Here is a 24,873-nt window from a genome sequence, read left to right as displayed (position 1 = left end):
ATGCAAGGTTCCTCCCTGTTGTCACAGTTCAGTCCACAACCTTCCCACACACCTCCCTTACCTGCTGTATCTGCGTCACTGCCCACACTCCAGCTTACCTGTCTGACCAGCTGCAACAGCTTTCCATCACACATCAGCCATAGCGGAAGATTTTTAGGAGGATATTTTACGTAGTGGGTCACTCTGTCTCCTTCGTAGCATGTAATTTGAAAGCTAGCTTCTTTGGCTCTTTAAGCTGAGAAAGTCTCCAGCAAGGACCAGTTTCTCCGCATTGCTTACCTGGTGAGTCCACCAAAGGCAAAGTCTTAACAGTGGTGCTTTGGAGTAGAGTTTGCAAGTCTCGGTATTTACAGTTGGAGGAGACGAATTTCACATCTTGGACCATAATGTCCTCAACAAAGATATTGTATTTGCTGTGAATTTATGGACAATAAGGTGAAGAGTTAGCATATCGAAAATGTCTAGCAGATAAATTTCTTAAAGAAATATATAAATGACCACTTTTTAAATAGTGTGCTCAGTACAGTTGCTAAATAATCTTCTGTGAGAGTAACCACAGAGGACTTTCTAACAGGATCAACACAGATTCACTGGATTTTCATCACAGTTGTATTCTACTCCATTACCCCTCACCATAAAAATACACACATATATATACATATATGTATAGATGTTTTATATATACATACCTATGTAAATTATATATACTAGAGAGAGGAAGAAATGTATATGAATAACTGAATTTTGTTTTTAGCAAAATATCCAAATAAAGTGATATTCCAAACATTTGCTGGAGAAAAAAAAAAATCCAAACCCCACTAAATTCAGAAAAAAATGGAAAATGAGACACTTGATTTTTAAATTTTTAACCTGAAGCAATTTAGTAATATTAACAGAAATTCAGTAACATTGCAGATTATTCAAACCTGTGCTTTCAGTGAAAAAAAGATGACTTTTCTCCATTTCTGTGTATGAAGCCTAATTCTACTCCACCACTTGTTTTTTCTCACTCCAGGCCTATTCTGCCTTTTTATTTTCTACGTAGTACTATCCCCTTTCCATGACCTTTTATTTTCCCATGGTCTCATCCTCTTCTGCTTTATTTCTTTGCCACTCCCCACCTCCATCTCTGTTTTACTACTATACCTTATGTGATTCCAGCCCAGGTCTGGCAGGTAGGGTAACTTCTTCACCTGGATGATGCTATCATAGAGGCTGGGCTGCAGACTCTGAGCCACCATGTTGGCAAGAATGACAGCCACCATCATGGGGAGGATGTGAGAGATCTGACCTGTCAGCTCGAAGCAGATCACAGCAGTGGAGACAGTGTGGCTCACTGCTCCTGTCAGAGCTGCTGCACCTTTCCCAGGTAGGGTGGAAAAGGAATAGGGAGAGAAGACTGTCATACAGAAACAGCATGTCACGTCAACCAGGAAAGTCATGGGGATGGGACCAGGCGAAGAAAAAGAAAGACATGGAGACTCACCAATGACAGCATACCCTCCAGGTAAGATTTGATAGACAATACCATCGAAGAGGATCCCGTTAGGAAAAAGTGATGCCATGATTTCCCCAATAAGACGCCCAAATGCAGCACCTGGAAAATATCACTGACAATTATGGAATTAACATCTAAGGAACAGCCAGTCTGTGCTGTGCAGCTATGCTGGGCAATCACTTGAGTATTTTCTAACAGAAACAAAATCAAAACATACATTGAAATGACACTGAGGACTAAAGAGTAGTTCTCAGTTACAGAATATAGAAGTTAGACTCCAAGAGGACAAAAAGGTACTAAGGCAGGTAAATACAGTTGACCCCTCATTCTTCCACTTAGGCACACCAGGCACAGTGGTATTTGTGATTCCCAGGTGGGAGGAAATATTTTCAGAATATGTACAATGTCAGTCCAGATCACAGTTGAGGCCCTTCACACACTCATTCTATGAATGTCCGAACCCTAGAATCACAGCTTAGGGAAGAGTTTAGGTGGGAAGGGATTTCTGGAGGTCTTATTCTGACCCCTGCTCACAACAGGGCTAATTTCAAAATGCGATCAAGTCACGCAGGGCCTTGTCCAGACAAGCTTTAAAAGTCTGCAAGGGTGGAGATTCTCCAGCCTTTCTGAGCACCTTAACCAAGGAAAAAACTTTTTTCTTATGTCCCATCAGAATTTCCCGTTGCAACTTGTGCCTTTACCTCCTATTTACTGTGTGTCTTTAAGAGAAGTCTTTCTGTCCTCTCTGCATCCTCCCCTGCTGCATTAGGTGGTGAAGGCCGCAGTTAGATCCCCTCTTGGCCTTCCCTTCTGCAGACTGAACAAGCCCAACATCCTCAGGCTCTCCTTGTTTGTTTTGTGCGCCGGCTCCCCAGCAATCTCAGTGGCCTCCACTGGACTCGTTGCACTTTGTCGAAATCTCTTGTATTGGTGGACACAGAATGGCACGATATTCCAGAATTGTGTCCAAAAATGCTGAATGCAGGGAAATAACCAATTTCTTTGCCTTGCTGGCTAGGCTTTTCCTAATAGAGCCTTGTTTGTGGTTAGCCTTCATCACTGCAAGGGCATACTACTGACTCATGTTCAGTTGCTGTCTGCCAGAACCCAGAGGTCCTTAGCACACACCACTTCATTTAAGAGCTGTGGATACTTAATGCTGAACTTCATGAGCTTGTATACTTTAGTTTAACATAGCCTCTCTTTCTTAACATTAGCGTCATATTCTTTTTAATTTTTGGTCTTGGAATTAAAACCAGTTAAAACCCAATAAGCTCCCATATGTTACCATATTTCAGTCAGAAGAAGTGAATAAGTGGTGGATTACATTGCAGGCATAGTTTTGAGGTTATCTCTTCTAGTTGGCCTTTAGGGGGGAAGGGAGCAACTACTACTAATTGTAGGATGAGAGTTTCTGTGTAGATGAAGAGGCAGAGAAATTAGAAGGCCGTGGCTCAGCATTCCTCCCCATAGTGTGGCTTTCCTTATGTAAAAGGACAGAGATTTTCTCCTTAGCATTTGGATTTGGGGGGTGGGAAAATGATAAAAGGAGAGACTCAGAGGCTGGTATATAGACTGCTAACCAAGCTTGTCATAGACATCAAGTGATGACTCCTCATCCACTAGAAGAAACCTACTGGGTATGTACGCAACGTCTCTCTTACCCTCTCCACCTGTCAGACCTATATGCTGCAACACAAAATTGAAACTCACCTAGAACAAAAACAGGCATGAAGCCTCCACAGGGGATTGGCATCGTGGTAGCAATGACAGACATCCAGAACTAGAACAGAGGCAGAGGGTGCAGTCGTTACTGAGCAGCAACAGCATTTCCTGCAGCCCCACTCTACTGCCCAGCCTGTGAAGCCTCGAGGAGACATGTTCTGAGGGATCTGGCAGTTCAGCCAGAAAGTGAAGGGTAAAAGGGCTATGGGGTGTGAAGGGGAGCTAGAGGAACTCTGGCAACACACCAACACTGATGCAAGGGACTTCTGGGCAACTGCTGTGGTGGTGGGGAAGCTGAGTCACCATGGGGATGGACGAACCTGAGAACTCCTTTGCCTTGGACCTCAGCAACTGAGATTTCTTACTGCTCCAAACAGCTTAGCTTTTCATAGAATGTGGTTGTCAAAATTTCACAGACTCAGAAAGATTTCAGTGCAAAGCAAGCTCTGGAGTTCTCTCCCCCAACTCCCTGCTCCCAGAAGGGCTAATTCCTAAGTTAGATCAGGTTGCTCAGGGCCTTGTCCAGGTGAGTTCTGAACATCTTGAAGGGTGGAGATTCCCCAGCTTTTCTGGGCATTTCTGCCACTGCTGACCCACGCCCCAGGGAGAATTTTTTCCTGAAGTCCAACTGTCATGTTTCCTTTATTAGCACTTGTGTCTCTTCCCTCGTCCCATCACTATGTTGGGCAAAATGATGACATCTGTCCTGGTACTGCTAAGACCAATTCAAATGCTGACTTAGCCCAGCACATATAGACTTCTGGAGGCAACAGCCTAATCTTACAAACACCTCAAAAGCCAATGTGCTCAGACTTTCTCAGGCAATATGACGAGATTTCCACAGTTGAGGGAAACACAGAGCATGCTGCTGTTTCAAAAGCTTGTACAAAGAAGTGTACTGGCAAGATGTCCCTTGCAGCAGCAGTATCATCCATAGGAGAGAGACGACCATGGTCCAGCACATCAAAAGCAATAATTTCAGGTACTTCAGGACCATATTCTCCTCAGAGTGGGCAAATCCTTCCTGTTCAAGGTCCACCTTTGAGGAGGCAATGCCTCTGCAGACATTGTTGTAGCTGTAGACAGTGAGTTTGGTGAGAGGAAATCCACCCAAGACAGCTTTACTGCTGTAATCCTCATAGGATGGTTGGCATAAAAGGGAAAATGAAGCCAGGATGTAGTCTTCCATTTAGGAAAGCCCTCTACAAAGGTCACAAAGAGCCAGCAGAACAGCATCTCTCGGCCCATGGTGGAGGAACATGCTGTGAGGATGGGTTGGACCATCAATTTGATAATGGCTGTTGCTCTGCCTTCCATAAGCCATTTGTATAGTCCAGAGGAGAAGTTTCTGGCTGGCTACAGAGGCCAGCAAGCTGCAGAAGTGGAGTACTGCTAACTAAGCTCTGTCTTTGCAGCACCGAACCCAGGCCAAATACGGCTGAGAATTGGGACTATCGTGCAGTGGAGAATCAGGCCAAGTCTTTGCCCAGAGTTGAAACAGCGGTTTCTTTTTTTATGATGTGGTCTATCCCAACTCTGAATATATCCAGTAGAAAATAAACTGCTTGGAGCAGTTATCTAGTGAGTTGAGGAAGCCTTTAGTTAATGGGACAAGGCCAATGAATCTAGTGTCTGAGGATACAACTCTTCCAAAGGAGAAGAGATGGGCTCAGGATAGATACACCATGTAGTCCATCCCTCTTTTATTCAAGTAAATGAGACCTTATCTGCTTGATACACTATAATCAGAATTATCACAGAAGCAGCACCCTTAACTGCCTGTCAGAAACTTGATGCGGTGCTTTACTTTAGGTGGAATCAGCTGTGTCAATCAATCACTGATGTCCATTCCTGATCTACTGAAATGTTCAACTGATGTTGCAAGGTGGTCTCAGCTCTTTTGCTTGCTCCTTTGCAACAACAACAAAAATCACCATTTCTATGGTATTTTTACCCTTTTATCTCTCCCCCCCACTTAGGAAAACCTCTTTCTTGCTACTTGTATTTTGAGTACTGGAATATAATGTTTTCTTCTTTCAAATCTCTTCTCTTGCTCTGTCATGTGTCAGTTACACAGCTGCTCCGTTCAGTTGCAACTTCCACAGACCATGTCAGCTCAGAACATTTAATCCCCTGTTGCTTTCTGAGAAGTGAGCAAACCTGTTTTTAGCTGCGTTTCTCCATCAAGTTACGGTACTGCTAACAAATCCTTGAGCCTCACACAACTATAGATTGTGTTTGCATATTCTTATTTGTCTCCTATCTGTAATCAGGAGTACTAAGTAGACTGTATCAGACTTTATTTAGACCAAATATAAATTATTTGAGAGCTTTTTACTCAATTACTGGCTTTTCTGGAACTTGAGAAATCTTTCCTGACGTAGTCCTCCCTACCAACACAGTGGGCACTGAAGGTCATTCAGCAGGATGCATGAGGAAGATGACCTAGGAAGCAGTGAAGGATGTCACTCTATTAAAGCCAGGAAAGTATTCCCTAATAATTTTAGTAATCTTGCATTCAAGACGGGCAAAAATCACTTCAAAAGATGCAAGACCCCATTTCAGTTGTAGTGCTTCATTCAATACCCAGCAAGTACTCATTGGCAGTTCACAAACTATTTTACAAAGGATCAAGAACATTCACTCTGAGTGGAAAAGGGTTATGGTGAACTGGGTTTCCTACCTTCATGAGGAAGAAAAGCAGGATGATGATGAAGACACTGACTTTGGGATGGATCCAGGCAGCAGATTTCCCTAGGATCTGCGGGTCCCCTGTGTATTTTGCCCAGGTATAGTTATCAAAGAGAGAGCTGATGGCTTCTCGTGGCATCAACTAAACAGCAAAAAAACCCAGGCATGAACCATGAGATTAGATGGAGTAAATATTCTACCCCTGTTCCAAGAAAGTGGAGGAGATTTTTCCTTCGGTAATTCATAATTATGAGACTTAATTCACATTTTTAGTCTTCAGGAAGAGAGACTTTACCTGAACCGGTGAAAGGATAACTACTTTCGCACATGGGGTAACATCTTCCTTATTACTTGCTTAGGAGAGTGTACCTTTTCCAAGTTTTATAGGAAGGAGACAGCAGAGATCATAAGTCTCAAAATATAGTCCCTCCTCAGTCCAAACTCCTCCCAAATCTTTCTTCCCCTTTCCATGACATGAAACTTTATGGTTTATTGGGGCACAGGATAAGGGGAGACTGTTCCGCAGAACTGCACGGAATTGCAAATACACATCCCACTCTCACCTCTCCTGCCATGAACTGCCCAAATCCTGGAGGAAAGGTCACCGTCGCTATAAGGAAGGTTATAACCCCAGGGTATATGAGGCGGCTGAAAAGAAAGAAAAGTTTATTAAAATATAACCTCACATTCTTTTCTTGTAGCACTATCACTTCAGGACTATGAACTCTTATTTCTGTGAAAGCTCTCTGCCACATCTGTAGCCATTGCTTTGGAGTGCTGTTACTGGCAATTTAATGCCCTGCCCCACTGATCATCACCATTCACAGAGAGTTCAGCTGTCAGCAAAGCCATTCTTCCCAACAGAATTAATGTAATGGAAGGGATGGAGGGAGAGAGGGATGTACAAAATGCACAGACTTGAATACATGGGGGGGGGGGGGATGCGTATTTACAATGATGTGTTGACCTATTGTCAAAAGCCAGCACCTCCTCCATTCGTCCTGTTTATGCCAGTCTTGCCTCTTCATCCCCCATGCAATGTATCCCGTCCTAGTGTATTTATATGTAGGGGTTTTTTATACATTTATGCATGCATCCCCCATCGCAGTAATTCTTATGAGAAAAACTGCTTTTCTTTCCGTTGAATTGCTGACTGTCACAATTTTTGCGAAGGTGTCCTTGGTGGCTAGCGGGTCTAGCTGTGCTGGGCTAGTGGGGCATAACTGGACAGCAAGCTGCAGCCATCTGTGTTTTCCTACTGCTGTGTCCAGTCCCAGGATGGGTTTCTGGGTACACCGTGACACTTCATGGGCACTAAGACAACATGACTCTAAGCTGCCTTCATATCCTGGACTAATCCCGTCAGGCCTCCCCTGACAAATTACTGTGTTCCCTACAGGAAGTTCTGGCTGAGATGCTGTGGTATTCAGGAAGACCAAACATAACCTTTAATTTCTTTCAGTCTAAGAACCTACAAAATTCTGAGAAATTGGCCAAAAGTTTAAAGTAAATTCCTGCTTTTCTGGCTCTGCTCCACTTGTCTATTAACTTTGTTTGATCACTCTGCTGGTGCTTGTGGGTAATGCTACTTAATGAAGAAAGACAATTTTTCGTCCACGTAATAAATTAAGTTAGTTTGAGCTTCTCTTTAAGTAGTGGTTTGCTTCTGCTCAGATCTGCAACTTGCTAAGAAATGTAGGTCCTCCACACCTCTCAACTTAAAAAATTCTCATAGCATCAGATCTCTTCTGTAAAGAGACTGAAGAGATTTACAGTTAGCCACCTTTTCTTCTTCAAGTTATAACTTTGGAGGTTATAACTTTATTAGAGAGGGCAAAAAAGTATCTTCAAGTGACCTGTAAAACCTTTATTGCTAAGATTTCTATTTTGTTTTGCATTTCTCTTCCATGCTGCAATTCACACCATTTGGTTACTATCAGTTTCAGCTTTCGGTTGCTTCATGCAGTAATTGCAATGCTGCAGCACATTCTTTACATTTTTGCCTACATTTTGATTTTAAAAAATTAGATTTTAAAGACACAGATTTCAGTTGTATTTCATTTTCTTAAATATAAGTGATGTTGAATTTATTTTTTACAGATTCTAAAAAAAATAAGCAGAAGCAGCATGATCTTAAGAAGTATAATCATTGATTTTCTAATTAAAAACATTTTCTGTCTGATCAGTAGTTTCCCTTGTCTTCTTGTCCTGGTTTTGGCTGGCATAGAGTTAATTTTCATTCTAGAAGCTGGCATAGTGCTATGTTTTGGATTTAGTATGAGAATAATGTTGATAACACACTGATGGTTTAGTTGTTGATGAGCAGTGCTTGCACTGATCAAGGACTCTTCAGCTTCCCATGCTCTGCCCAGTGCACAAGGAGCTGGGAGGGGGCACAGCCAGGACAGCTGGCCCAGACTGGCCCAAGGGCTATTCCATACCATATGGCGTCATGCCCAGCATAGAAACTGGGGGAGTTGGCCGGGGAGCAGCGATCGCTGCTCAGGGACGGGCTGGGCATCAGTCAGTGGGTGCTGAGCAATTGCATTGTGCGTCACTTGTTTTGTATATTCTTTTATCATCATCATTATTATTATTGTTTTCTCTTCCTCTGCTGTCCCATTAAACTGTCTTTATCTCAACCCACGGTTTTTACTTTTTTTTCCCAATTCTCTCCCCCATCCCACTGGGGCGGGCAGAGGGTGAGCGAGTGGTTGTGTGGTGCTTAGTTGCCGACTAGGGTTAAACCACCACACCTCTTAATGAATATTACAGAGTCTCCATTCTAAATCAGGAAGCTATCCGAAACTATTGGGGCTGGTCAAGAAGAAAATCCAGCTCAGAACAAATTCTCTTGATGTTTGCAGATATCTTATTCTCATATAATTTCAGTTTCTTGTATTTTTACTATCGTACACTTGAAATAGTTCTACTAGCTTCCAGAAAGCATTTTTTTACTATCCAATATCAGTAAGGTATAAAAATCTGGTCCCTAAAAAGAATATCTTCAAAGGCACTCACTATTTGGTGAGAAACCGGCTCAGAGCTGTATGGCGCCGGATGCATAGGACCACTTGGCGATTGAGATAAACAAAAAATGCTCCAAGGAATCCAGAACATATCCTAAAGTGGAGAAAATGAAATAAAATGCTATCAAACAACAGATAATACACAAACCATCAACCAAGAAACTGAGTTTAGGTGTTTTTCATCTTCAGCTCTTTATGAAGTCTTTTAAATGTCACCCAGAGGGTTACTGCTACAGCAACTCACTTGAAGACATTCACTCCCTGATGAAAAGGGGAGAGATTATTTTGGGCCTCTCTGTCACACACAATGCCATTTTACCACTTAAATTTTCTCTTGCATAGAGGGGGAAATCTCATCGATAAAAACTTATAAAATAATCCGTAAAAATAATCTATAAAAAAGGACTGACAGATCTCAGTGGGGGCTGGAGAAGAGCAACTGGGCAAAGACCAGTATTGTCAGAACTTAGACATCAGGTTGGAACAGGAAATAGAAAAAAATGAAGGAAGTTTAACTCTGATTCAGCAAAATTATATACCTACATCAAATATTAGAAGTAATAGCAACTCTTGTGCCTAAAGCAAAGTATGTCATCTCTGTGATCCTATAGGATCACTTAGGCCTATGTTTCTGATCCTAATTAAGCCAAAAAAAGTATAGTTGTCTAAGAACTGGCCTTGATCCTTGTGCTCTCTAGCTTAATGAGACCTGGATAAATAGGGCCTAATAGTGAAAGGTGAAGAAAAAAAAAAAAGAATGAAAAAAGAGAGCATTTAGAATTGGTAAGGGGAAGTATTATTTTATGTGGCAAATAATTAGCCCTCAGAATACTGAGGATAAACATATAACATTTTCATTCTATTAATTTTTCAACTTAACGGAATTTTCCTTTCTTATATGTTATGCAGGCCTTTGCCAAATCTAATTCAAAGATTAATTTAGCTTACTTAAAAAGTTGTATGTTGAAAAAATCCTGCTTGATCATTTAAAAATTGCATAGAAACAAGTTTAAACTAAATATAAAGCTGTTCACAGAAAAAACACGTCCAATGAGCTTCTCTTAAATATTTTAAGCCAGCACTATTTAGCTACTGTTAAAATAGACCAGTCCCTTAGGCAATATAAGCTGAAAGGCTCCACAGTGAGCTGAATTTCTTTATAATACTTTATATTAAAAAACAGATCCCTCCATTCCTGCCTATCCATTTGTCAGTAAAAGAGAAGTGCTCCTCTTGTACACCTTTTGCAAATTAACAACATTTGCTGACGCAGAAGAACAAGATCTACCTGTTGATAGTGCTTGGGTTGGCTCAGTTTTTTTGTCCTATCTGAAAGTGAAGAAATACGTTGGATAGAAAGAGAGTTCAACTTTGAGACTTAATGTTAAGAGAATTTGGAGCATTCCATGTTGGCATCAGGACTTTCTCCAAGACTATCCAAGTCTTTAGCTTTTTTTCTTTTAAACTACCACATTGGACAACCAGGCATTTGAAAGCATTTCACAGTTGTCATATATTCCTTTCCTAGCCTATGTACAGTACTGCAAAAAACCAGCTCTGCCAACTCTGTTCAAAACAGAATGACAAGAAGTTTTGCATTCTATCAAGCTGTAAATCATAAGGATTACCTTTGTCCTTGCCAGTCTAAACAAATAGATCCCCCCAAGTTCAGTACGCAAGTAATTTAAGGAGAAGAATAAAGTGGATACATATTACTAGCAAAAGCTCCTGTATATTCATAGATTTTCAACATATTTGATGTCTTCAAAAAATCACACTTGAGTTCATATTCAAGTAAATGAATATGAGAGCAGCCTACTAAAAGGAGCTGGAAAACCTTAACTATATTTCTGGTCTTGGTTCCAGGTCTTGCAACAGGATGTATTCACAATGCCAGCACAGGTATTTGTTCCTTCAGCGTATTCCCTTCACTAATTCTCTGCAGTGATTTCCCTGGAGCCTCTCTGAAGCTCTAACCCAAGACTTTTCCTCACAGCAATTCCAAACTCAGTTTTTCTCTAGTATTTCCCAATTCTCTTCTAATTTTTCTTAAGCTCATTCCTTCTTTTCCCAAAATTTCCTCCACAAGTGTAACCAGCGCAGATATCTCCATGAATAAAATAAAACCGATGCTCATCTTAATAAAGTAACTGGTTTTCTCACTGGATCCAATTACAGTTCCGTTACCCTTGCCACCATGTCAAGTGTACCAACCTCTCGTGAAAAGGATAACCTTTCCCTTTTAAAGGGAAACTTCCTGGTTAAATCTTTTGTCCCATTTTTGTCAAGCGAAAAGGCCGCACTTTTTGGGTCAGTTCATTTGGGGATGCCATCAACATGGTTAAAAGGCCATTCAGTAAAACTATACCCAGAACCTAGACTCAGCTAGACTTACATTTTTTCCCCCAGAACTTAATTTCTGAAAAAGATATATGGAAAGGAAATAACAAACAGCTTGATAATACCCACATTTCCTTCCTTATCCGTTGTGTTACATGGGCACCATTTCTGAAGGAGGAATCCCAACACGCAGAGGCCTTAATTGTGACAATCAAACTGTTTAAAAGAGCTGTAACTGTTTTGCAAAAGAATTCCTAACAGAGCTCACATGACAACCTTTGTAGAGCGAGGAGCCAGGCTCCCGGGAACTTACCCTATTACAGCAAATGCTGGCAGCTCTTGCAGATCAAAGGGGAAATCCATGCGGAAGTTCGTTCTGAACAGGGCTGTGATGGTAACTGTGAGAGAAGAAAGAGGTAGAGGAGGAAAGGGAATAATGACTCTCAAAACTCTCTTGGCTGAGGCAGGCATTGCTTACATAGCTGGAGAAGCTGTGTCACACACAGTTGTGATTGCCTTCTAGACACAAAACTCAGATCCTCTCTGAAGTTATATCTGCAAAATTTTTGACTGGTACCAAAAGAATGAAAGTCTTAGAAATCAGAGATGGAAAAAATCCACTAAGAACCATCTTCTCCAGCTCACCTATCCTGGTAGTGTTGCACTGCTAAAATGACTCAGATGTTGAAACCTGTCCTGCTTTACCTGGAGGCACCTAATTGCGTGGAAACAGTAAGTATCTGTATGCCAATAGGTGAAGTACAAATTATGAATCTAGTGCAGCGTGGAAATGCAGCTGAGTGAGGATGGCTATAAATCCCAGCTTGCCCTGGGTGAAGGAATTGTTTGCCCAATGAGGAAAGAAAAGAAGCAGTGAAAATCTAGCATTACATGATAATTACAGGAGGCATTAATTACTTGTTAATTGGTCAGACAGGACCAGGTTTAGAGCAATGATTTAATCAGATCTCCGTGGGTTGCATTACCTAAGATAGCTAAGCCTGTCTAACAGCATGCTACTATCCAAAATGGGAAGATCTTACTGTTACTTACTCTTACTTACTTACTTAACTCTTACTCTTACTCTCCCTGTCTCTTCACCCTATTCCTTCCCTCCCGGTTGCACGGTTCTCCCCTCTCATTGGGCCCACTCTGACACATGTCAAAGCCTTCACTGAGTTCTTTTACCTCTTTAAAACCTATCAGAAAACCTATCTGCTCTTTTCCTGGATTAGTCCTCTGCCAAGGCAGTGAGTTGAATGGAGGGGTCCAATGAACACAGAGGTGGTACAAGGGAGAGGTGGAAGAACAGTCAGGGAGGGAAGATGGTGAAAAGCAGGATATCCTCTTTTTTTGTTAAATCAGCCCAAGAAAGGGATCATCTCAATTTACTTTGAGAAAACAGATAGTCCAAGCCACTACATGACAGTGCATTAAACGTATAGTAGGGCTCGCTTTCAAAGATTTTTGCCACAGCATGGCAAAGATGACCAGGGCAAAGGGAAACAGTCACAGCACTTAGTCTGACTCTTCCTAGGTTCCCTCTCTACTCCCACAAGACAGAAAGAGATTCCTACAGAAAGATTCATCCCACCTATCTTCATCCTCTTTCCTGAGTGACTAAGCCATCCTGAAACTGCATAGCTAAGCCCTTTTCCCTCCATTGGCTATAAACTCTACTAGTTTAGCATAGCTCTTACAAGGTGAAAGTTAAGAGAAGTAAAAAGAAACAGGAAAGTCTAGTTAATGGGAAAGTCTACTTAAAAAAGCTTTGAACTTTAAAATACTGCTGAGCCATGTGTAGAAGTGATCAGAAAGAGCAGGAAGAAGGCAAGGTGTAAAACACTATGGCAAATAAGATGAAGGCTTGGGACATGGTAAAACAGAAATCCCGCAAATTGCAGAACTCCAGTCTTCTGTGATTAGCAAACAGGGGCCTAAGTTGTAGCAGCCAACTGGAATGGGCCAGATGTTATTTGAAAAGTACAGATAATGGTGTAAAGCCAGCCAACAAAGTCATCAGTCTCCAGAAGGCAACAAAGATATTGTGGGTCTAAGAAAGAAAAGAATTTTGGTGAGATGCTACACAACTTATTTGCACCTGTCTACTCTGATGGCTTCCCTACCTTCCCTGCCCTCCTGGTAGCAATGATGCAGCTTGGATGTAAAAAATGACGATAAAAGAGGTGTTAAACGAGCTGCGGATTTAAAAGGCATTGAGATCTGAGGCAGATTAGGAATGAGGTGGATGAGCTATGTAAAAAAATAATCCACCTTCTCTAATGAGCATCAGGGCTTCCAGGGACTGGACGGAGACCGACGGGTAGCTTAGGTGTTTAAGAAGGTTGTGGAGCAATGTGGTAAAGTACAAAGAGAGCTGTTCATTAGCATCTGGCAAACTGGTTAAATACATATAGATTTTAAAAGCAAGCACAACCCTGGAAATACCTGTTTTGAACCTCAAAGGAAAAAACCCAGAAGGATAATTCAAATTAATAAAAACTTTGTGACATGGAGTTTTGGAACAAAAGAGTAAAACCAGATTAAGGGGAATGGTATTTATTTAGGTTATTGAGAGGTCACACATGAGGCTATGGAGCCTCATGTAGAGGCCCACTGATCAAACAGCAAAAGGGAAAATATTACCATGGATCAGAAGCTAGCCCAGAACGACAAAAGAAGTGAGTTTATCAGGTCAGACATGTAACGATACATGTCATAGTACACATGTAGCAGGAGTTGCTAATTGTTGTCTTGGGGCCCTGTGGATGGATTTGAATGGATTTCTTCAGAGGCCAATATTGGAGCTGATTCTGTTTAACATCTGCATCAATGTCCTGGATGACAGGATGGAACTCACTCATCAGTGACCATACTGAACTGGGGAGGGAGAAAAAGGGGTGGTTTGTCACCTGGGGGGCTTCATTCAGAGCGGCCTCCACAAACTGGAGGAGCTGACCAGTACGAACATCATAATTTCAACAAAGACAAATATTTAGTCCTGTACCTGGAATGGCACGTGTATTGGTACAGTCTGGTGGCCTAGTGAACAGGAAAAGCTCTGCTCTCATGCCAGTGGATCCTGGTGGATATGATGCTTATTATGTGCCCTTGTGGCAGTGAAAGCTAACCACATCCTGGGCCGCATCAGCAAAAGCACAACCAGCTGGTTGACAGTGGTGACTATTTCCTTCTTTATGGCATTGAAGAAGCCACATCTAGAGAACCCAGTACAAATGAAATGTTACAAAACTGGAGAAAGCCCAGTGGTGAGCCCCAAGACAGTCCAGGGAGAGGCTGCAGGAGCTAGCTCTACTCAGCCTGGAAACAAGAAGGCCCAAGGGGGTTCTGACACCAGTCTCCCCTACCTCATGGGGAAGTTGTAAAGACATAGTGAAAGAAAGGAAGGTAATGGGCACAACTTGCAACAAGGGAATTTTATCAACATATAATGAGCAAATGGGTTTTTTTTGGAGGGGTGGTTCAGCACTGGAACAGATGCCCAGAGAGGCAGTGGAAAGTTGTGCCTGCTGTAAGCAGGATTTTGGAGTAGAGAGCTCCAGGGGTCTCTTCCAAACTAAACCTTTCTATGATTCTATGATTATGAATTTTCTGAGAAAGACAGCAAAATCTGCATGTGGTACTGAATCAGTTTACCCTGACTGGAAGCAGAGAAGACTGCATGTGAAAGGCAATGTTCTGTGTTGATGAATGCAAAGTAATATAGTGGGGGAAGGTTATTGATACATTAGAAAGGAATCTAATTTAACAATAGTATTTCAAGAAAGAGAGTTGGATCAGTGTAGACAGCTCTAAGAAAATGGTCTTTTTACCTTTTTCCTAACTGCAGCTGCTAGAAATGTGTAAAAGCTGCATAAAAATGGTATTACAATGCACAGTATTGCATTGCAGTATTGTAATGCCTTCCAATAAATCCATTTGATAGCCACATCTGCTTGGAACTCTGATCATTTTATCTCAAAAATATTCTGGAAGAAGATGGCAAATGCTTGCCTAAGCGGAAAAGTTAGATCACATATTATGTATGAATTTGCAAGAGTTTACATGTTTCACATGAACGTTACAGGCAGATATGCATAGTGCACATTAAGGGAAGTTGTTTCTTCCACTTTTAAGTACATTAACCCACATCGTACAAAGGCTTTTTTAGCCATGCAGGAAACTAGCACAAAGACTTCCGCTTATCTACCGAGTGCATAACTTCTGGGAGTAGACAAGACTTTAGAGACATCAGAGAGGGAGCCTACGGAAGGCCCTTGCAGGAACAAAGACTGAAAAGATCGGGCTTGGAACTTTCAGAAGGAAATGAGCAAGAAAAGACATGAAAGATAAGTTACAGCAGGCATGATAAAGGATCATAAAATAATGAATGACTTCTCTAGACAAAAGTTTCTAGTTCCTTAATACAAGGACAAGGAGACTGGCAACACAGACAAAGAAAATTCAGAACTATGAAAAGGAACTATTTTGCACAGACAATTTGATCATGGAATTTTTTAACCCAGACAGTCAATGAAGCAGAATGTAAGGAGCCATTAATGTGGGTATTAAAGCTGTCTGGATGATTTTGAAGAAGGTACAGCAATCAAGATGTTTCAGGATTAAGCTAATTTCTAATTATTTGAGAAATCAGCAAGGGAGCTAAGTAGATAAAGTGAAGAATAGGAGATTTTCTCCTGTCATCTATCTTTGAATTTCTCATATTTTCCTCTGGAAAGAACAGAACGATGTATTTTTTGTGACAGATCTGACAGTTGAATACACCTCACTATGAGGTAGTGTTTCACAGACAAAGATGTAGTCACTTTCTACATTCAAGTAGAAAGTGCAGCCACTTTCTATATTCAAGAGGCTACTCGAGCCAAATAATGTTTTAGCACAAAAAAAAAATCCAACTCTGTGAAGTCAAGAGAGACATAAGTTATAGCAGTTTTAAGTAAGGGAACTGCCCACATGGAGCTCAGATCAATAAAATAGATATAACTCCAAGAATAAAAGATAAAGACATTATAAGTAAGACGTTTACAAAGAAATGGCAGCCTTCTGCCATTCCCACAATATCTAGAATAGAATAGAATAGAATAGAATAGAATAGAATAGAATAGAATAGAATAGAATAGACTATTTCAGTTGGAAGGGACGTATAATGATCATCTAGTCCAACTGCCTGACCAGTTCAGGGCTGACCAAGTTAAAGCATGTTATTGAGGGCATTGTCCAAATGCCTCTTACACACTGACAGGCTTGGGGCATTGACCACCTCTCTAGGAAGCCTGTTGCAGTGTTTGACCACCCTCTTAGTAAAGAAATGCTTCCTAATGTCCAGTCTAAACCTCCCCTGGTGCAGCTTTGAACCATTCCCATGTGTCCTATCACTGGATCCCATGGAGAAGAGATCAGCACCTCCCTCTCCACTTCCTCTCCTCGGGAAGCTGTAGGGAGCAATAAGGTCACCCCTCAGCCTCCTTTTCTTCAGACTAGCCAAGTCCAAAGTCCTTGGCCGTTCCTCAGAGGACATGCTTTCCAGCCCTTTCACCAGCTTTGTTGCCCTCCTCTGGATGCACTCAAGGACCTTCACATCCTTCTTAAATTGTGGGGCCCAGAACTGCACACAGTATTCCAGGTGAGGCCTCACCAACGCTGAATACAGCGGGATAATCACCTCTTTTGACCAGCTGGTTATGCTGTGTTTGATGCACCCCAGGATGCAGTTTGCCCTCTTGGCTGCCAGGGCACACTGCTGACTCATATTAAGCTTACTGTCAACCGGCACCCCTAGATCCCCTTCTGCAGGGTTGCTCTCCAGCCACTCCTCTCCCAATTTATACGTGTGTCCAGCATTCCTCCATCCCAGGTGCAGATTCCAGCATTTGTTCATGTTAAATTTCAGCCATTGATGATTACCTAATTCTCCAGTCTATCTAGATCCCTCTGCAAGGCCTCTTGTCTCTCAAGAGAGTCAACAGCACCTCCCAGTTTGATATCATCAGCAAACTTGCTAATGGTGCATTCAACTCCTGCATCCAGCTAATTGATAAAAACACTGAACAGAACTGGCCCTAGAACTGAGCCCTGAGGAACACCACTGGTGACCGGTCACCAGCCAGATGTAGCCCCATTCACTACAACCCTTTGAGCCCTGCCATTCAGCCAGTTCTTCACACAGCGCACCGTGTACCTTCTCATCCCACAGCTGGACAACTTGTCCAGAAGGATGCCGTGAGGTACAGTATCAATATACTAAAATCCAGAAAAACTACCTCGGCTACCTTCCCTTCATCCTCTAGGCAGATCATAGAAGGATGTCAAATTAGCTAGACATGACTTTCCGTTTGTGAACCCATGTTGACTGTGCCTGATGATTGCATTGTTCTTTAAATGCCTTTCAATAATACTCAGTATGATCTTCATAATTTTTCCACGAACTGAGGTTAGACTAACAGCTCTGTAGTTCCCTGGGTCTTCCCTCACACCGTTTTTTGTAGATTGGAATAACATTGGCTTTTTGTAGGTTGGAATAACATTTCCAGTCTGCAGGGACCTGCCCAGACTCCCAAGACCTTTGGTAGATGATTGAGAGGGGTCCTGCCATAACATCTGCTAGCTCCTTCAGTACTCTGGGATGAATCCCATCAGGCCCCATGGACTTGTGAACATTCAGCTGATACAGTTGGTCCCTTACAATTTCAGTGTCCACAAATGGAAAGTCACTGCTCCCACACTTGTAGTCCTGCTAATGCTCTCCTGAACAAGCTTGTTCTGTGCTATTTCTGTCTGTCCAAATGTTGCACTCATGCTTTTCAGTTACATGAGACAGTTATTTTTTCAGGACCTTCAGTTACACCCTACCAATCCTGCAGCCTCCTCATCATTTTATCATCTCGATTTTCTAGACTATTTGTTTTTTATGCTTCTAGTCAAGAGATGACCAAAGCAGATGATGGCATTTCCAGCAGATCGCAGCAGCATACACTGTACTTTGTATCCCATCCTCTGTGATGGGATACCTCTATGTTTGCAGCCTTGACATTATGCTGAGTAGAGGCAAAAAATCCCACCTCAGGGGCCCTCTTACTTGCCAAGGACTCATATTCAGTCATTTTTCAGTCATATCCCCAGCACACCTAGGAATAGGTTGGGTTGTGCAATTGATGACATACGACATTTGCCTTTCTCTTTCCTTCTGTACTGCTGAAAGTCATATGTCATGGCCGAAGTTTCGAATATCATACAAGGTTGTGGTTTTAAGGAAGATGGAAAATAATAAATTAATAGAGCAACTTTTGTACAAAGAGAGTAGGAATGGTTCTTAGCTTACCTGCATCCTTGTTCCAAACGGCAAGGACTCGGAAAATGAAGGCACTAAAGGTAGCTGCAAAGAAACCTCTCCAATAATTGCGCACAGCAAAGTACGTAGAAGTGACCTCAATGCTGAAAAGGACCCCTAGAAGGAGTTGGAAAGGGAGCAAAGTTAGAATCGGAAGTGTAATGTTAGAAGCATGAGAGAGGCTTCTAAATATTCTTCTAGAGCAGTGGTCTCCAAACTTCTTTGATCATGCACCCCTATCAATAAAAAATTTTTGAGCACATACCCCCCAATATATGTGTATTTATTTAAAAATTATATACATATTCTACTGTACTAATATATTATGTACAATATAAAACATATGCAAAAAATAGAAATTGAAAAAGGATGAGATAAAAATGAAATAATTTTTTTTAAATCATTTGGTTTATTTATTAATGGAAAAAATTTTTGTTGTCACTAAAAATATTCTTTATTTTTTAAAATCTTGGTTTAACACTGTGTGATACAGTGATTCAAAGGCCTGGTTCTATGTTCAGTTTATTTCAATACTTGGTCTTAATGGCTGTCATAGCTGAAAAAGATATCTCGTAAAGATACATAGATCCAAACGCAAGAAATGCATCATTGGCTGTGCTTACTAAATCATGATCCTGTTGTTTCAATCCCATCCACCACTTATGCAAAGATTTGGGGTGAAATTTGGATAGTAAATTTCCATATTCCCTGATGTCAATCAGTTGTTCTTGCAAACTAATCAGAAGGTGTTGAATTCTTATATCTTTAACAAATGGGTTCAAAACCCACTGGAACTCTTAATCTGGAAGATCTTTAAACAGGTTAGAAAGTTCTGTTTCCAAGTTTTTTAAGTGTACACGTGTGAGTTTCCGTAGGTGATACAATTACATTGTATTTGGCAACAAATTCACAACATTTCCACAAATTTCTTTTGAAAAGCAGTTACTTTCTTACCCACTGTTAGAACATCACTTTCACCTTGAAGGCATACATCAAGTATGTTTATTTTTTCAAAAATAACTGCTAGGTAGCATGCTACTGACAGACGCTTGCAATCACAGAAAAGAAAGATCAGCAAATTCAGAACACTTGTCTTTTTGTAAAAGAAAAATATCATAGAATCATCAAGGTTGGAAAAGACCCTTAAGATCATCGAGTCCAACCGTTAACCTATCACTGCCAAGTCCATCTATACCATGTCCTCGAGCACCACATCTATCCGTTCTTTAAATACCTCCAGGGATGGACACTCAACCACTTACTGTAACTGTTAGATGTAACTGGTGTTTAAATTCAACAACTCTTCTAAAAACCAGCAAATGTCTGTAAGGTACGAAGGATTTTCATGGCCACTCCCTATCTCACACGAAGTATTGTAAAGATGCTACTGTTTCAAGGTCTTGTTTTTATGAAATTAACCACATCAGTGACATCCTATAGCACTTCGTGCACGCCTGGCTCCTGTTTCTTTGCTGCAGTACCTTGCCTATGAACGATGCAGTGAATGAATTTCAGGTGTGGTGCTATCTATGTAACCTTACCATGAAATCCGTTTCTTAGTCAAAGCAGCCGCACCACCAGTTGTTACATTTGCACAGCTTTTCCATGGAACATTTTTATTAAAGAAGTAATTTACTGTTGAGAATATAGCTTCTCTGGTAGATCTTTCCTTTAGTGGCTCACAGAAAGTGGTTCTTCATGTATTTCACTACCGAAACAGAATCTAGCAAATACCATAAGCTGAGACATGTTAGAAACATCTGTACTTTCATCCAGCTGCATAGTAAGCCTCTCACACTGTGTAATTTGTACTGACACTTGTTTCTTCAAGTCTTCAGCAATGTTTTCTATGCGTCTTCCAACAGTGTTTGCTGACAAAGGAAAGCATTTTAGTTTGCCGCCGTATTGCTTTCTGTGTATTATTATTTCAGCCATTTTCACCGTGGCAGAAAGAACAAGTGTTTCCCCAGTGGTATGTGGCTTTTTGTCTTTTGCTGTGAAGTAAGAAACCTCAAAGGAGGCTTCTAAACATTTATCATTAAGTTCAGTGAAATTTTGTAAAGTACTGGACTGAATATCATATAGCTTGAAACGTCGCTGACAAAAATGTAGTGGTTTGTCTTCATGTTCTGGATGCTTAGTTTTTAAATGTCTTGCTAATTCTGACAGCTTCATACCATCATTAGCTTACTTCTCAAAGCACAATATACACTTAGGGTGAGGTTCACGGTTAATGACAGCAGATGTAAATCCCTGCTTCAAGTAGTCTTTGATAATGTTTATTTTTTTGGGCAATGTCTTGTCAGATCTGATTAGCTGGTCATTGTTTTTACCTCGTAATGTGGCTGATTAAGAGCTTGTACTAGGAGCAGGAGAAGTGTTAGCCCTGCCATTTTCTTGTCATTCGTCTGTGCTCGCATTATTAGTATTATCTTCAATCCACGGTCTCTTTGCAGGAATCTTTTTAAGCCACTTGTCCATTTTGTGAGGGTTAGTTTAGTTAACACTAGATAATATAATCCGTAAATCCACTTAAGTGGGCACACATTGATTGCAATACATTGCAATATGCTGAAAGCGAGCAAATGAGTGAGGGCACCACTGTCAACCCTCAACCGACTGTGAACAACTCAGCACCCAGGACACCTCATGTACTGTATGTTGACAAGCGGCCATCCAACATACGGACCGAGTGCGGGCACCAGTGCCAATACGTATACTGAATATTAGTAAACCTTAATTTCTTATTTTTTTAGATTAAAAAAAATAGAATTTCCAATATTTTCTTCCCACACCCCAATGGGTCATCTTGTGCACCCCCTGGGGTATGCACACCTCAATTTGGAGACCACTGTTCTAGAGAGCCTTCCCCTCTTGCCTCCAGAAGGCTGACAACATGTGGAAAAATGACGGTGTCAGAGATGCTGGGGAGGTTGGTAACAGTAAAGGTAAGCTTCTTTGTTCAAGGTAGATGACAGATCAAAAATACAGTGCAGGAAAGGGGGAGAGGAGAAGAGGACTAGGCAGGAGAGGATTTAGGTACCTGAGAAAAAGGAAACAGAACAGCCACTTGCCTCCAAGTGGTGTCCCAAAGCAGCAGCCGACCCCCACAGCGCAACCCACGGTCAGGACATCCGTATAATAATATGGCTGCTACTGGTGAAAGAGACAAAGAGACAGACAAACGGAAGAAAGAAGGAGAGAAAGCAGAGAGTGAGTAACAGAATTGGCAGGTACGGCCACATGCTGTCACCCAGCTCTGTCACCACTCTTAGAGTTACAGCTCTATTTATCCTACTCCTCCCTTCTGCATGGCTTAAAAATATTCAAAAGACAAGACTCCAGGCATATACCTGGAGTCGCATCTTCAAGACACATGGAGAAGGCAGCATCTCATCTTTCATTGAAACATGCACATTTCTGTCACTGTAGAAGAAATGTCTCATGAAAAATCCTCCAGAGAGTGGAGGGCACATACGTATGTTTTACTCCACCTCTTTTACTTTGGCAGGGAATCTCAGGATGCACAGGCACCAGAGAGTGCCTCAAAAAACCCACCCTGTGAGTCTGTGTGCACAAGGCACATGCATATCCAGAACCAAGTGTGGGCAGATGGTGAAGGTCCTGTCACCCTGGGTAGGTGAGTAGGTAACAGATCACCTAGTAAAGGATGGTGCTGTCCTGGTGAAAACAATCACAATAATAAAGGGAAATGGAAGATATAAAAGGTAGAGTCTCTCCTGAGACAGTTTTGTAAGACATAAAGCTGTTGAAAGAGAGAAAATGCTCTCCCACTCTTTCTCCAAGATTTGGCCCTGAAATGCCTGAGAATGGTGGAAGTTGAGCAGATAGGTTTTCTTTTCTTTTGTCTATAATCCTAGGTGGTGTATAATATGCCAGTGTTAAAAGCCTGTGTATTTGGTACTTTCTACTATCACGTGTTCCCGAAATAGCCTGTTAGATATCGCATGAGAGTTTTGAGAAAGGGTGGTCTTGTGTTATGGTGGGAATCTAAGTGGCCAGGCTGAATTCTAAGGCCAGAAGGCCATGAACTCCGGTTTAACTGAGCAGGTGCTTGATAGAGCCTCAACCAAGAGGTGTCTCAAGGCTATCTCTGCACAGCCCAACAAAAAAGGGCCATGAACCATTTCCTGACACAGAATAATGTGTCCTTATCCAAAGCGTTGTCCTAAGTAACTTCTGGCCCCTATTAGTGCCCCTGTGGCCTTAAGACATAATCATGTCCAGAACGGGGATGGGATTCATAGAATCATTTAGGTTGGAAAAGACCCTTAAGATCATCGAGTCCAACCGTTAACCCAGCACTGCCAAGTCCACCACTAAACCATGTCCCTAAGCACCACATCTACCTGGCTTTTAAAGACCTCCAGGGATGGGGACTCAACCAGTTCCCTGGGCAGCCTGTGCCAGGGCCTGACAGCCCTTTTGGTGAAGAAATTTTTCCTAATATCCAACCTAAACCTCCCCTGGCACAGGTTGAGGCTGTTTCCTCTTATCCTGTTGCTTGTTACTTGGGAAAAGAGACTGACCCCTGCCTTGCTACAACCTCCTTTCAGGCAGTTGTAGAGAGCAATAAGGTCTCCCCTCAGCCTTCTCTTCTCCAGGTTAAACAACCCCAATTCCCTCAGCCGCTCCTTGTAAGACTTGTTCTCTAGACCCTTCACCAACTTCATTTCCCTTCTTTGGCCACGCTCCAGCACCTCCATGTCCTTCTTGTAGTGAGGGGCCCAACACTGAACACAGGACTCGAGGGGTGGCCTCACCTGTGCCCAGCACAGGGGCACCATCACCTCCCTGGTCCTGCTGGCCACACTATTCCTGATACAAGCCAGGATGCCATTGGCCCTCTTGGCCACCTGGGCACATTGCTGGCTCATGTTCAGCCGGCTGTTGACCAACACCCCCAGGTCCTTTTCAGCCAGGCAGCTCTCCAGCCACTCCTCCCCACGCCTGCAGCGTTGCCTGGGGTTGTTGTGACCCAAGTGCAGGACCTGGCCCTGAGCCTTGTTGACCCTCACCCAGTGGCCTGGGCCCATCGGTCCAGCCTGCCCTCCACCAGATCTACGCTCCCATCCAACTTGGTGTTGTCTGCAAAGTGACTGAGGGTGCACTTGATCCCCTCGTCCAGATCATTGATAAAGGTATTAAACAGAACTGGCCCCAATACTGAGCCCTGGGGACACCACTTGTGACCGGCCACCAACTGGATTTAACTCCATTCACCACAACTCTTTGGACCTGGCCATCCAGTTTTTTACCCAGCAAAGAGTATGTCCGTCCAAGCCATGAGCAGCCAGTTTCTCCAGGAGAATGCTGTGGGAAATGGTGTCAAAGGCTTTACTAAAGTCCAGGTAGACAACATCCACAGCCTCCCCTCACTCACTAAGCAGGTCGCCTTGTCACAGAAGGAGATCAGGTTGGTCAAGCAGGACCTGTCTTTCATAAACCCACGCTGACTGGGCCTGATCACCTGGTTGTCCTGTACGTGCTGCATGATGGCACTCAGGATGATCTGCTCCATGACCTTCCCCAGCACTGAGGTCAGGCTGACAGGCCTGTAGTTTTCTGGATCCTCCTTCTGGCCCTTCTTGTAGATGAGCGTCACATTTGCTAACCTCCCGTACACTGGGACCTCCCCGGTGAGCCACGACTGCTGATAGATGATGGAAAGTGGCTTGGTGAGCACCTCCGCCAGCTCCCTCAGTACCCTTGGGTGGATCCCTCCCAGCCCCATAGACTTGTGCATGTCTACGTGGTGTAGCAGGTCGCTGACCATTTCCCCTTGGATTATGGGGGCTTCATTCTGCTCCCCGTCCTTGTTTTCCAACTCACCCGAGAACAACTGGTCTGACTATTAAAGAGTGAGGCAAAGAAGGCATTAGGTACCTCAGCCTTTTCCTCATCTTTGTCACTATGTTTCAATTCAAAGTGTCTGGAATAGTGGGAGGGTTGTGTTATGGCCCACCAGCACGGTGATTAACAGCTTGAAACCGAGGGTATATGCGACAAGGCCTGCAGTATGGCAAGAGGTAATTGGAGTTGTTTGAAGGTGCAAAACCTGATGGGACAGTGTTGAAGAACAGTTTGAGCTAGAGAGACCTATAGCAACCTCTGAGAACAGCCTGTGGCATATGGCATCTCCAGCACTGTGCCAGAGTGCTGGTGCTGTGTAGCAGCACAGGAGTAACCAGACAGACCAAAACTAACAGACAAACAAAGAG

The 24,873-nt window shown here is 42.4% G+C and overlaps 1 protein-coding gene across 1 annotated transcript in view; it reads right to left on the bottom strand.

The window, feature by feature from the left end:
• CLCN1 (chloride voltage-gated channel 1) overlaps positions 1-24,873 on the bottom strand; it is a 77,575-nt gene that overhangs the window by 9,726 nt on the left and 42,976 nt on the right. Inside the window, exons 10-18 of the mRNA XM_087755999.1 lie at positions 18,623-18,748; positions 11,597-11,681; positions 8,936-9,037; positions 6,478-6,562; positions 5,907-6,056; positions 3,212-3,281; positions 1,487-1,597; positions 1,147-1,360; positions 280-413 (exon numbers count right to left, since the gene is read on the bottom strand). Of these exons, the coding sequence (XP_087612125.1) occupies positions 280-413; positions 1,147-1,360; positions 1,487-1,597; positions 3,212-3,281; positions 5,907-6,056; positions 6,478-6,562; positions 8,936-9,037; positions 11,597-11,681; positions 18,623-18,748 (1,077 nt within the window). The remainder of the gene's footprint in view (positions 1-279; positions 414-1,146; positions 1,361-1,486; positions 1,598-3,211; positions 3,282-5,906; positions 6,057-6,477; positions 6,563-8,935; positions 9,038-11,596; positions 11,682-18,622; positions 18,749-24,873) is intronic.

The sequence above is a fragment of the Nipponia nippon genome, unplaced genomic scaffold, assembly GCF_047370975.1.
Source record: "Nipponia nippon isolate SJK-2023a ecotype South Korea unplaced genomic scaffold, ASM4737097v1 scaffold_2, whole genome shotgun sequence".
NCBI lineage: Eukaryota > Metazoa > Chordata > Aves > Pelecaniformes > Threskiornithidae > Nipponia > Nipponia nippon.
Note: the sequence above shows the minus strand (reverse complement) of the source record. Positions and strands in the feature narration are given on the sequence as shown.